Source organism: Cyprinus carpio, chromosome A18 (assembly GCF_018340385.1).
Source record: "Cyprinus carpio isolate SPL01 chromosome A18, ASM1834038v1, whole genome shotgun sequence".
Taxonomy (NCBI): Eukaryota; Metazoa; Chordata; class Actinopteri; order Cypriniformes; family Cyprinidae; genus Cyprinus; species Cyprinus carpio.
The window spans coordinates 14,258,800-14,273,826 of record NC_056589.1 but is presented as its reverse complement, the minus strand read 5'-3'; the positions used below and the strand labels follow the sequence as shown (position 1 = coordinate 14,273,826).

The 15,027-nt window shown below is 41.2% G+C and overlaps 1 protein-coding gene across 3 annotated transcripts in view; it reads right to left on the bottom strand.

Moving 5' to 3' along the window:
* The window catches only part of LOC109083017 (voltage-gated potassium channel subunit beta-1), a 115,652-nt gene that overhangs the window by 33,251 nt on the left and 67,374 nt on the right, over positions 1 to 15,027 (bottom strand). For all 3 annotated transcript variants that reach the window (XM_042775064.1, XM_042775065.1, XM_042775066.1), the window contains exon 3: positions 9,446 to 9,483. In XM_042775064.1, coding sequence (XP_042630998.1) covers positions 9,446 to 9,483 — 38 coding nt within the window. The remainder of the gene's footprint in view (positions 1 to 9,445; positions 9,484 to 15,027) is intronic.

Here is a 15,027-nt window from a genome sequence, read left to right as displayed (position 1 = left end):
ACGTTGTTTTTATTGTAATAAATCCGATCATCTTATTGCAGACTGTGTTCTGTATAAACGAAAGCCCCAGTCTCCAGTGGCTAAACCACCAAAAGGAGTTGGGTTGATTAAAACTGTATCTACCTGTGGTACTCAGCTGGTTTTGAAAGAACCTGATGAATGCTTCAAGCCATTTATTTCCAAAGTGCTGAAAGACACAGGTGGCTCAAGCTCATTCATCCTGGCTAGCGTACTATAGTTGACTCCTCAGTCTGCTTGTGACATGAGCACTGTAGTTCGAGGGATAGGGATGAGTTTTGTGCCTGCTCCATTACATTCCATTCATGTGCAGTCCAAGCTAGCATCTGGTTGCTTTCCTGTCGCTGTTCGGGTTTGTTTTCCTGTTGATGGTGTAGATTTTATCATGGGAAATGACATTGCTAGCTGAAAAGTTTATCCGGACCTAGAGATGGTGGATACTGCTATCTCTGAAACTGAACCTGATGAGTTGGTTCAGAAGCACCCTGAAGTGTTTTCGGTCAGTGTATTGACTAGGGCACAGGTCGTAAGTAGGCCCAAGGGGTGGATCTCGCGGATTCACTTTTCTCCTCTGTGTTTAGGGAGGACCAGCTGTCCTCTAGTGGGGAAGCAGAGAACGGTCTCGAGAAGAGTCCTGTAACTGATACTCCCTCTGTCACTGTCTCTAAGGAAATTTTGCTGTTAACCCGCGAAGTCCTTATCGAGGCTCAAAAGAGTGATCTCACTTGGCTAAATGTTTTGCCGCAGCTGAGTATGATGTTAGTGGGTGTTCAAGTCAGCAGCATTTTCTTATTGAGGATGGAGTGTTGATGCATAAGTGGGTTCCCTCAGGTGGGACGGCAGATGATCTGACTAGGTGTTGTGACACTGTTTATCAGGTTGTAGTCCCGGCGGGATGGCGCCAGTACATGTAAGGGTTAGCGCATGAACATTTGTGGTCAGGTCATCTAGGAATCACAAAAACTTACAATCGTGTGCTCGAGCATTTCTTCTGGCCAGCCATTAAGGCAGATGTAACATGTTATTGCAAAACTTGCGGGACATGCCAAATTGTTGGTACACCAAACCAGGTCATGCCTCCTGCCCCGCTGCATTCAATTCCAGCTGTTGATGAACCATTCGAGCATGTTATGTTATTGTGGATTGTATTGGTCCCTTGCCTAGGACTAAGTCAGGGAATCAATTTTTGTTAACTGTGATGTGCGTGCTCACCCGTTTTCCTGAGGCTGTGCCATTAAGGAACATCACCGCTAACGCCATCACGAAATTATTTACTACTTTTGGATTACCAAAGGTTGTACAAACCGACCAAGGTACCAATTTTCTGTCTAAGATTTTCCGTCAGACGTTGAAAGCGCTGGGAATTTCACATTCTGTTTCTAGCGCTTATCACCCTGAATCACAAGGTGCGATTGAGCTTTGGCATCAGACGCTTAAATCCATGTTAAAGAAATTCTGCTATGATACAGAAAGAGATTGGGATGAAGGTGTTCGAAATGCTAAACAAGAGTCTCTGGGGTTCAGTTTGACTGGTTCGGACTTGAGTTCGGACATAGCTTGCGAGGACCACTGAAGGTGTTGAAGGAGCAGTTGGTGTCTGGCTCCTTGCCGAAGGTTAATGTATTGGATTTTGTATCCCAGAACTGAGAGCGGTTGCACCGTGCCACCTCCTTGGCAAAGAGGGCTTTGGCTCTGTCACAAGAAGGCATGAAGCAGCAGTTCGACAGAAAAACGGTTGAAAGGCAATTTAAACCAGGTGAACAAGTGTTGGTGTTATTGCCGGTGCTCGGCGCTGCCCTTACTGCTCGTTATTCAGGACCCTATGTGGTGGATAGCAAAGTATTGGAAACTAATTACATCATTCACACACCTGACCGTAAAAGAAAGAAACGCCTGTGTCACATTAATATGTTGAAGTCCTATTATTCCAGAGACGTGGCTCAGGAGAAGCAGGAAGAAACTCCGGAGACTGTTGCTCCAGGCAACACCATTGCTTCCTTGGTTTGTGACGGGGGGGAGCTTGACGATGGGTTAGCAGGGCTCGGTGAAGGTCATCAGGGTGGTAGGTTGCCCAATTCGGAGCTCTTGTCTGACCTAGAGGCATATTTGTCATACCTCTCCCCGGAGAAACGTGATGATGTAATTTTGTTAATAACTTCTCATCTCTCTCTGTTTAGCGATGTGCCGTCCCAGACCACTGTACTGCGGCACGATATCAACATTGGGACAGCGGCCCCAATAAAGCAGCATGCCTATCGTTGTCCGCTGGTTAAGAGAGAGAGAATGAAAGAGGAAGTCGACTACTTAATACGAAATGGGTTAGCCTGATCTAGTTGTAGCCCGTGGAGTTCCCCATGTTTACTTACCCTTAAATCTGATGGTACGCTACGGTTCTGCACAGATTTTCGTAAGGTAAATGCAGTGACAGTCCCAGACTCGTTCCCTTTGCCCAGGATGGAGGACTGCATTGATAGTATTGGTCCTGCGGAGTACATCACTAAGTTAGATCTACTGAAGGGGTACTGGCAGGTGCCATTAACCCCTCGGGCATCGGATATCTCTGCGTTTGTTACCCCTGATCACTTCATGCAGTATACGGTTATGGCCTTTGGGCTGAGAAATGCACCGGCAATGTTCCAACGCATGATGCTGATAGTATTAGGGACTGTACCAAACTGCAATGTCTACCTAGATGATGTGGTAGTGTACACAGATGACTGGACTAAATCACATGTCGATTTTGGCCGAGGTATTTCAGAGGTTGGCGGCGGGATCACTGACACTAAACTTAGTGAAGTGCGAGTTTGGAAAGGCCACTGTGACATACTTGGGTGAATAGGTGGGCCATGTCCACTGCACTGAAGGTGAAGAAGTGGTGGCGTTGTTACCGGAAGTTCTCGCTGGTGGATTGATGGTGAGTGTTCGATGCAAGGCGTCCACGAGGTCCTAAAATGGGTCTGGATGGCTCATACTTGTGTCAGGTGGTTTTGGTCCAGTCTTCTGGTACAGTATAGACAGGTCGGAGACGGGGATCACAGGTAAGGTTGTTTATTGACACAAGCAGAGGGAATAACGAACATAGGTGAGTCAAACTGAAGTGGCAATCGTGAATGATAAGTGAAAGAATGATGATACTGTCCTTTGTCTTTTGGCAGAGTGAAGATCCAAGTGGTAGTGGAGAAGTTGAGATGTAGGAGGATGACGACACACACACACACGAAGAACACAGGAGGTAACTTGGGATCGCTGGAGACAGGTAAGTAAAACACTGGTAGTCCTTGAAGTAAGCATGTAGGTAAGTCTTAGTTGTGAACGAGACTGGACATTGGCTGTGTGTGTGTGAGTGTTTTTTATGTGCCAGTTAATTAAGGTGCTGATGAGGTGCAGGTGTGTGTGCTCAGTATTCTGGTGAGGGAGTGCGCTGTGATTGGATAGTGTTGGAGCCTGGCATGTCTGTGATATGGGCAGCCATTTTTGGTACAGAGATTTGAACCCATGACCTTTGGGTTATAAGCCTAGCTCTCTAACCATTAGGCCACAGAGTTGGTTAGAACTAACTGAATTTAATAGAACTTAATAATAATAATAATAATAATAATAATAATAATAATAATAATAATAATAATAATAATAATAATTTACTTTATTTTAATAACTGACTGTACAGTAATATTTTAATGAATACTTCTGGCTTAGAAGAGTGACATGACTAAACATGCTGTCTTTATAATAAAATATAATAATAAAAAAAAAATTCAGAGTTTTAAGGGGTCATATGATATGATTTTTATTTTTCCTTTTCTTTATTTTGTTATGTAGCCATTTGTGCATGTATTAGATCTGCAGAGTTACAAAGCTCAAAGTCTCCCTCAAAAGGATTTATTCTATCTAAAAGTGAAGGCTGATCCAGACCGGGCTAAAACACCTCATTCAAACACGCCCCCACATGTCTACATCACGATGTGGAAATATTCGCGTTAAGCTGCCCAAATTTTCATGCAAAGAAAGGCGGCGTGGTTTCAGGAACCGCAATAGTGTTGATGCAGTCATGTCAGGGAGATGCTGTGTGTTTCTGTGCGAAAGCAAAAACACTTCATTTGGCCTTCCGAAATGAGATGCAATGAGGAATCATTGGTTAAGATTTATTTACAACAGAACAGCACAACCCAGATGTTCGATTCTGTGCAACGCATTTAATGGACAACTGTTTTATTAATCTAGGGGAGTAGCCTACAAGGGTGGCTGTGCAAAGACTATTTCTAAAAAAATGGGTCAATTCCGACTTTGCTACGACAATCTGGTGCTTATTCTGAATCAGCTACTGTAAGTATGTTTTCTTAATAGTTTAAGTATTTGCTATTGACTGTTCAAATGCAGAGTTTTGCACCATATAGAGTATTGCGTCACATGTGTGTGAGAGAGAGAGAGACAGTGTCACTCACAGTGGAGTCAGCTTTCTTAATCGCGGCTTGTCTACTGCAAATACATATGAGCATCATCACTGTGTCCGTCTCGACTCTGTTCCACTTTCGGGCTTGAACTGATGGTAAAACTAAGGACATTATTTACTGTCTTTACATTTATGTTGAAAGCTGAAGCTCACGATTATGGAAAGGGGCGTTACATTTCCGACTCGTGCTTGTGGTGTTCAGCCAATCACAATGCCCTGTGCCAGCTGGCCAATCAGAGCAGACTGTGCTTGTCGGAAGGAGGGGCTTTGTAGAAAATGACGAGTTTGAGAGAGGCGGGACCTAGAGGAACTACAATAATGTACAGTATTTGAAAAATGATGTGTTTTAACAACGTCAACATATTCGGTTACACCAAATACACAAAATAATGATCTTTAAAATAGCATCTTTTGACCCCTTTAAATGGTTCCTTGCACATGAAAATGCTTTTTTTTTTTTTCAAGGGTGTCCCTCGTAAAAGGGGTTATCATAATTAAAAAAAAAAGATTGAAAACCCCAGAAATGACACTGAAATGAAAACCTTTAAAATGTTATTCTTTAAAATCATTAAACGTAAGATGCCATCATTACTTTCCAAAATCATTGCATGCAAGTGTCATTACTGTTATAAACCAGCTTCCAGTCCATATATATCTATATGGACAGAAAATGTTTGGTGCTATTGCAAATTGCAACAAGACCAGGCCAATCATTCCACATAAAATAATATTAATATAAAATTTACACTTCAAAACATATGTGTCACTTGCATATTTTATTTCCAGCATTATTATAGAAATCTTGTAGACAGTTAGCAGCTTCTTAAGTGTCTTTGGTAAATCTCACAGTAGCTGTCAACAGGCCATTAACCTTTTTTTGTCAGTGTGTTTTGTTTTTCAGTGGGCTACAAGTGAATTTGCAGCAAAATCTGATGGGTGATAGTGTGTTTGTGGGTGAATATGTTTGAGTATGTGTGCATATTTGCATAAGTATGGGTGTATGTGGGGGCTTATTTGATTGTTCTCCTGCCTTCTGAGTCTCTCATGCTTTCCCTCAGGGCTAAATCAATTGATGAATCAGCATAAAAGGGGGCAAATGTAAACCACTGGAAAAAGGAATGAATTTTTTTGAAAAAGTACATAAGATAGAAGAGTATGAGTTTTTAGATATTCACCTTAATTGTCAGTGCACGTTAATGTAACATTTAAGTGTGGTAATGTAAATGGGTTTGACTTTCTTTCTGCTTTTGATATTCTTTGCTTTGTGATTAAATTATGTTCCTCCTAAAGTTTTCTTATGGAACGCCACTGAAGGAGCTCCAAACTCACTGTAATTAATCTTTAAATTCCCTGTCAAGTTCAGCAAATCTCCCAGGTCATCAATGAAGACTTACTCAGTCAAGAAGATGACCCTCAGAAGAAAGGAAAATGGAAAAATGCCAAATACTTTCACGGAATATTAAAGATGAGGAAAGTTTAATGATCAAGAACATACTGTGATAAAGTTGCTGATATAGGTGAAAACAAGACAAATTTACACAGTAAGTGTTTGGGATTGAAAACCATAAGTAACAGGTGCGACTACAAGTAACAAAAAGTAACCCCATTCTCAGGATACTTTGTATTGAATCTTTAAGAGTTGGATTTTTATTCTAAACTACAAAATTTCAGGTTGGTTTCAGCCAAAAATTAATTGATTGATTTATTGACTGATTGATTCTCCTGTTAACAGAAGTTTTGGTCAAACAATATTGCTTTGATTTTTCAATTACCATTTAATTCATGCAGCACACATCATCTGAATATGCTCTCAAAATTTGGTTTTGCTTCAGTTATGACTTCATAATCAAACTAATGAGCTGGTCATGTCTAATGAATGCATTCATTTACGGTGTTTAGAAAAATTAAAATATGACAACCCAGTAATTCTTGGACTTCCCTGGCTACAACTTCATGAGCCTCAAATTTCCCAGACTAATGGCCTGATCCCACAATGGTCAGAGAATTGTCAGGAGACCTTTCTTACATGCTGCGGAACCACAAACCCTTCAGGCAGCCACTGTCAAAATAGAGACCCAACCTGACTTCGGAGTATGCTGATCTTGCAGAGGCATTCAGTAGGACCAAAGCTACCCAATTACCTCCCCACAGACCCAAATGCAGTGCCAACAAGCAGCGTCCTGGTACAACCCCTCCTAAAGGCAGAATCTTCTCCCTATCTCAACCCAATTCAGAAGCCATGAGAGTCTACATTGAGGAGTTAGCCAAGGGTTTCATTCATCCCTTCACATCTCCTGCTTCCACGAAGTTCTTCTTTGTCAAGAAGGACAAAGGTCTCCTTCCTTGTATCGATTACAGAGGTCTGAATAAGATCACAGTCAAGTTTAATATCCCTTACCATTAGTACCGGCAGCAATTAAACGGCTTCGCCAGCCAAATATTTCACAAAACTGGACCTATGCAGTACCTATAACCTGATCCGTATTCGAGAAGGGGATGAAAGGAAAACGGCCTACTCCACCATGTCTGGGCACTACAAGTACCGGGTCATGCCATTCGGGATGGTCAATAGTCCCTCAATGTCTCAGGCCTTCATCAGTGATGTCTTCCGCAACATGCTCAACAGACTGGTCATAGTATTGATGATATTTTAATTTACTCAGATTCCCTCAAGACACATTAATCATGTTTGAGCTGTCTTTCAGCATTTGATTACCCATCTCAGCAAAAGCTGAGAAATGTGAATTCCACCAGACCTTGTTGACATTCCTTGGATATATAATCAGCCCGGAGGGCGTGGCCATATACAATCACAAAGTGCAAGCAGTTTTGAACTGGCCTCAACCCACTATAGTGAGGGAGATGCAATGTTTTCTTGGGTTTGCAAATTTTTATAGATGTTTCATCAGATACTTTAGCCCTATTGCAGCTCCGCATTAGTCCATGATTAAGAGGGGAGGGTCTCTGTCTATCCTGGTCACCGGCAGCCAAGACTGCATTCCAGCACTTGAAACAACAATTCACCACTGCACCCATCTTGCATCATCCAGACCCAGAACGTAAGTTCATAGTGGATATAGATGCTTCCAGTACAAGCATAGGGACAGTCTTGTCTGAAATGCCATGTTAATCCTACTAAACTCTTTCCATGTGCCTATTATTCTTGCAAGCTGAACTAAGCTGAGCAGACCTATGAAAGCTGCATTCAAGGAGTGGCTGCATTGGCTCAAGGGGGCAAACTTCCCTTCCTTGTACTGACTGACCATCGCAACCAGGAATACCTTAACACTGAAAAAAGACTCAACCACTGGCAGGCTAGGTGGGCATTGTTCTTCACTTGCTTTCCCCTCATGGTAACTTACCACCCAGGGTCCAAGAAAAACAAAGCAGATGCTCTGTCACATCAGTTTAAGTCCACTTATCAACCCCTCTCTCCCGATCCCATCATCCCATCCACCCCCCCCTCGTCTTTTTTGCTGTGGGATATGTGGGATATAGATATATGGTGCTTCGATGATTGTCAAAGAATGGAATCTTCTCCTGCAGAATGCCCACCTGACAAGACTTATGTCCTTTTTCTGTGCAATGATAATGCTGCACGTTCACAATCTGCGTGAAAAAGAGTCAATTGCGGGTGTCTCACTCCAGTCATCCAGGACAATGACCAATGATGCTGCACGTTCACAATCTGCCTAGCTCCAGTCATCCAGGAATTACTGCATCCATCCAACTCCTTGCTAATAAGTTCTGTTTGCTCAATGTTATGTATGTTAATGCTTTGTTATATGCTATATCTACCCATCCTTTAGCGTCCATGGTGACACATCACCAATGATTTCATCACAGACTTCCCTTATTCCATGGGCAACAGCACCATTCTGATGGTTATCAATCATTTCTCCAATGCCTGCCATCTGATCCCTCTGCCCAAACTGCCAGTGGCTTTTGAGACTGTTGAACTGCTTTGCAATTATGTGCTCTGTTTCTATGTGTTTCCTGTGCCTGATTTTCCTGTTTGGTTTACATCTCGAGTATGGACTGCCTTCTTTAAACTTCTCGAGATTAATATAAGTCTCATCTCTAGCTCAGACTTGAGCAGATATCTGCTCAGAATTCACTTCTAAACTCATTAATCAGACTAACACCCTTCCAGTGTGGGCTCAGATTCCAACCTCCTGGTCTGGAACGAAGAGAAGAGCAGTTTTCACAGTCTGTATTCTCTCATTTAATACAAACGTCAACTATAGTTAATTTAACAGAAGCATCTTAACACTTCCTTTAATCCTCCTCCTACTACGTCCACACACTCCTACACTCCAAGAGTGTTACTCAAACAAAGTGCTAACAAAGTCCTGATTCAGACGTTGCCCTCTAACACCCCAATGCCTCAGAGAAAGCAAATCCCTTACGACGGCAGAGAAACAAACTGCCCTGTCACTCTATGTTGGGAGTCCAGTCAGATCGACTCAGCCGACAGGAGTCATTCCACTGCCAAGGGAAGGTTAAAACTGTGTGTGTGTGCGTGTTTAAGACGGGATGATGATTCCAACATTTCATGCTCTATCTCTCGACAACCAGCAAAGAAAGAAAGGGGCTGTTTGATTGCAGAGACTCAGGACATTTTAACCCTTCCATCGATGCAGAAGGACAGCAGGCAGTTTTGTATAAACTTACATGCCCTCATAAGCAAATTATCATACGCACTTGTCCTCCAGTTTGACGTGACTGTCCCTTCCACAACGTGTGTGTGTGTGTGTGTGTGTGTGTGTGTGTGTTCCAGTTTGATGTCTCTCTCTCTCTCTCTCTCTCTCTCTCTCTCTCTCTCTCTCTCACACACACACACACACACACACACAATTTGCCATCTGCAGGGTTTACTTTTCACTCTTGCTGTTATTTTCACTATGCTGTGATTTTGACAGTTTCAAACTTTCATTGCTTCAGGTGCATTAAGAAAGCAGAACAATTTTCACTTACTTCATCTGAAATCTGTCCTCCAAATGTCACCCATGTGCCTGTAAATGAAAAAAAGAAAAAGAATATTAAGCTCTTGTAAGTATGAATTGTGATATTTCTTTCAAAACACTAAAAACAGTCATTTAATGACTGTTTCATTATTAATTGGAGAGCAAAAAGCAGGGAACCAGAGAAAACCTGCTCATTTGTGTTTTCTGTATTGTCAGAATCATTCTCCACAAGGCTCTACGAACTATGCAATTAAGCAGCCAATTCTTTCTCGACCTTCAAGATTTTCACGTGTGGTGTGGCTGAACATGTACAAATTACGGGTTGCCAAATGTGAAATAATAATGCTGCAAATGACAGCCAGTTGTGCCATATTTTACTCAAAGAAGCTTTAAAAAAGTAATTTTCCAATGACATTAATATAAATTATGGCTTGCCACATAACACTGAACTCTGTTAACTTAAACTGAAAAGATAAGCTGATTTTTTAATTACTATTATTTTCAAACTTGTTTTTAATTCATATAAAATTTTAATTAAATTATTATATTCCCTTTATGTTCACGGTATATTAATTTGGGGAATTTATTGTGTAAATACTGTATATTTATAATTACAAGTTAACTAATATGATTAATCTCAATTGATCATCACAAATTGTGACTAATTACATAATTGCTTAAAATTACAATAAAAATGCCTATTCCAATCAATCACCATCTTAAATTAAATTTCAGATATGTAAAAAATTAAAATGAAAAGCTAAATACTGTCAACAAATTTTTGTAAAAAACATATCCATTTTGTTAACAACTCAAATCCTTTTCAAGGTTTTCAAACTGATCACACCTGTGAGTTTGCTCTTATATACTAAGATTCTGCTACTCTCTATTTCCCAACTGCTAAAGGTCACATGTATATTAACTGTCTCAGTTCCTTTAATGCAAAATCTACCGTCTACTAAATCGAATCCACTTTTACATTTAACATTTACATTTCATTAGAATGGATCATTTATATTTACTTTTATACTCAACCTTAAAAATATTTACTCAAGCCCAAATGTATTAAAAATTGTGACATTTGAAAATGGTACAATCTCTCCTAAAGCACGATCAGGCTAATTATGGCGTCACTCCAACTGAATTATGGATGTACTGTTTTTAGCTGGTTATGTGCTCCAGCAGTGGGAACCTAGAGCAGAGAAGCTTTACCTATTTCTAACAGCTGCAGATTCAGAGAAAATACTACAAAGAAAATAAAGTAAATCTGTAAATCCAGGCCAGCAAAACATAACTTATAAGCTCAGCCAACAGAGCTTATAAATAGCAGCTGTTTTCTGACTCAGAGATGTAATGTTGCTGTGGTTTGACAGTGGAGAAGACCCCGAATTTACGACACATTGCTTATGAAGCACCAGGATGATGGGAAATATTCTGCGCCTCTGAGGCTGTTTCACTATGAGTTTTAATGAGGGATGAAGATCTATTTTAGTGCAGAGAATTATCATAACTTTATTCCTGCCCACTCACGCACTGCTGCAGTGGGGTCAAGTAAAGCTGTCCTATATTTAATCGCACTCTTCTACAAAATGCTGCTGACATCAGCAACCATCTTCCTATTTCTAGATGACCCAATAGGTGGTTTTAGGAAAGCAAAGCAGTTTTGTATAGCATTTGTACTTCAGTGGAAACTGGAAGTGGCATTTCTATTTCAAAACCATGTGATTTACTTTCTTCAGTCAAACACAAAAGGAAATGGCTTGAAAAAAGGATGCAGAAGCGCAATGAAATGATCTTATAAGTATCATAATAATCCAAATGACTTGTGTACTATATTCTATAATATAAAATAGCTTTGGATGATGTTATATTATATATGATATATAGATATGTAGCTTTTGTTTCTATATTGTGTTTAACTTCAGTTGAGGGTAGAAATGTCACAATATGCAGATAAGAGGACAAGAGGAGGGGGAGAAGGCCAGTGGGTCAGTGACATTAAGGCACTGAGCTGATGGCAAGAGCGAAACTGGGAAAACAAGGGAGCAAATTAACTCACACTAGAAGGCAGATATATGATGGGCAAAGCAAACGTCACTTATGGGTAGGACTGACAGCGCTTTGAGCAATAAGAGTCTTTCACACAGAAAAACTCAACATTTCACAAGCAGAGGCTGACAGGAAGACACAAACATATTTTGCACTTGCTTTTCAGAGTGCAGAAACATTTGAATAAAATACCACATTTTATCCAAATAGATCCTGAATGAACTGCCTGATCAGTTTGATTTCACACCCTTGACCTTGATACCAAACTCACAGCATGTGTAACTGAACAGACTAGTTTAGTATCATCCATCTGATTGACACCACCGTTTTGTTAATCAGCATTATGTCAGAATGACTTCATTGTTAATGCTAAGCGTCCGCTTCCTCTCTCTCTCACTCTTCCTCTTCAGGTACATTAGTATTTTGCTCCAGCACGCACAGCGGATGTCTCGGCTTTAAAATGTTAATAGTCTGATGTTAACCTTCTCTGTTTGATCTTTTGTCTTTGTGCAGGTTGAATAATTCTGATGGGGTTTCAGATAAAGATTTTCCTGAGAGTTCCTTCAAATTGACCCTTGAAAAATGAGGTGAGAATTTACCAGTAAAAAACAGTCCAGAATTAAATACTGAGTATTGATTTTATTCACATTCATTGAAGGTGTGGCCATATAAGTGAAATTTCAGTGTCTGTGTAGAGTTGTATAAAGCACAGCTCACATGAAATGTCACTTTGTTGATCAACATGGTGAGTTTGAGTGACCAAGCAAAATCTGTTTTTGCCTGTACATGAAACTCCCAATTACATGGATTCCTGGTGAAATATATTTTAATACTGAGAAATTCACAATGCAATATAAATTTTTGGTACTTTATTGTGTATGCTAACAAACATGCTAACTTAGCTATGTCTTTAAATTGCTGTCTAAATATATAATCTTACACGTACTGTTATATGAATTAATCAATGTCATTGGTGTATCATGCATTTGGGTGAATGAAACATTTGGGGAATTTTGAATTGATTGACTGCATTTCATATGTCATGCCTATGTATGATATTTGTCATATAATTATCACAAGAACTCAATCTGATACCAAACACATTAATCGTAATCCTGCTGTGAATCAGTCTTGAGCATGACTGAGCTCCAGAATGCTACATCACATTCAAATCCTCTGCTGTTAGGCAGATCCATATGCAGCTAATGTAGACACACACATACACACATACATATATATATATATATATATATATATATATATATACACACACACACACACACTCACCTAAAGGATTATTAGGAACACCATACTAATACTGTGTTTGATCCCCTTTCGCCTTCAGAACTGACTTAATTCTACGTGGGCATTGATTCAACAAGGTGCTGAAAGCATTCTTTAGAAATGTTGGCCCATATTGATAGGATAGCATCTTGCAGTTGATGGAGATTTGTGGGATGCACATCCAGGGCACGAAGCTACCATTCCACCACATCCCAAAAATGCTCTGTTGGGTTGAGATCTGGTGACTGTGGGGGGCCATTTTAGTACAGTGAACTCATTGTCATGTTCAAGAAACCAATTTGAAATGATTCGAGCTTTGTGACATGGTGCATTATCCTGCTGGAAGTAGCGATCAGAGGATGGGTACATGGTGGTCATAAAGGGATGGACATGGTCAGAAACAATGCTCAGGTAGGCCGTGGCATTTAAACGATGCCCAATTGGCACTAAGGGGCCTAAAGTGTGCCAAGAAAACATCCCCCACACCATTACACCACCACCACCAGCCTGCACAGTGGTAACAAGGCATGATGGATCCATGTTCTCATTCTGTTTACGCCAAATTCTGAGTCTACCATCTGAATGTCTCAACAGAAATCGAGACTCATCAGACCAGGGAACATTTTTCCAGTCTTCAACTGTCCAATTTTGGTGAGCTTGTGCAAAATGTAGCCTCTTTTTCCTAATTGTAGTGGAGATGAGTGGTACCCAGTGGGGTCTTCTGCTGTTGTAGCCCATCCGCCTCAAGGTTGTGTGTGTTGTGGCTTCACAAATGCTTTGCTGCATACATCGGCTGTAACGAGTGGTTATTTCAGTCAAAGTTGCTCTTCTATCAGCTTGAATCAGTCGGCCCATTCTCCTCTGACCTCTAGCGTCAACAAGGCATTTTCGCCCACAGGACTGCTGCATACTGGATGTTTTTCCCTTTTCACACCATTCTTTGTAAACCCTAGAAATGGTTGTGCGTGAAAATCCCAGTAACTGAGCAGAAATACTCAGAGCGGCCCGTCTGGCACCAACAACCATGCCACGCTCAAAATTGCTTAAATCACCTTTCTTTCCCATTCTGACATTCAGTTTGGAGTTCAGGAGATTGTCTTGACCAGGACCCACACCCCTAAATGCATTGAAGCAACTGCCATGTGATTGGTTGATTAGATAATTGCATTAATGAGAAATTGAACAGGTGTTCCTAATAATCCTTTAGGTGAGTGTATATAGATTACTAATTTATACTCCATTTTAGAAACCTCAGAACAGTGGTGGTCAACCTATTAGGCCCTGTTTCTTGGGATGGGATGGGATGGGACAGGGCGGGACAGGGTGGGCGGTGGATAGGGTTTCAGTTTACCAACCTGCATAGACAGAGTGTGTAAAACTAGGAAAGGTTTAGCTTTTCCCTGGTGTATATACACATCCACAGGTATAAGGTGTTTATATGTGTCACGATCACCAGCTGGAGTGCCCATGAGCTCCACCGGAGGGCACTACTTGCCATTCCATTTCAAATTACATTCCCCATAAACTTTTGCCTGGACTCATTGCTGTGTAATCACTGCCACCTGTGTGTCATTAGCTTGTTTAGGTCTGTGCTTGAGTTTGAGCTTGACCTGTGCTTTAAGGTCTGTGCTTGAGTTGTTGTTTGTCAGTTGTTTCTGTATGCGTGCTCCAGGTTGATGCTCTCTCTTGCCTTCTTGGAGTAGATTATGTTCCTGATTACCCTATGTGGATTGCACCCTGGTTCTTGGTTTGGATTTTCTGTGTTTCTGGTTTAATAACTTTTGTGCTTACTCATGCCTTTGCATGATCGTCACTGGACTATGGAGTTTTCAGTCATCATAGACGCCACACCAGTGCTCCTGGCCATCATGAGCGATGCACTTGAAGCTAACAAGGCAGTGCCCAGGTAACTGAGAGTGATCTCAAGTACGGTGGACCCACCACTGAGTTCGGCCAGAACAGCTGGCATCCCAAGGTCCTCAGCACTGGCTATCACAGAGACTGTTCCCATATCCTCAGTGCTCCCTGTAATGTTGGAAGCCATCCTGTGTTCGGGCTACACACTGTACTCTACTCCTCCTCCAGAGCCTGCTCCAGTCCATTAGCCTACTTCTGAGCCCACTCCAGAGCCCGATTCAGCTCCTCCCAAGGTGGTGGCTTCCATTGTAGAACCTCCCAAGTTTGCAGCATCCACTTAAACTACTTTCAAGGAAGTGACGCCCTCTTATGAACTCCATGTCTACCCTGCCACAGTCAAGG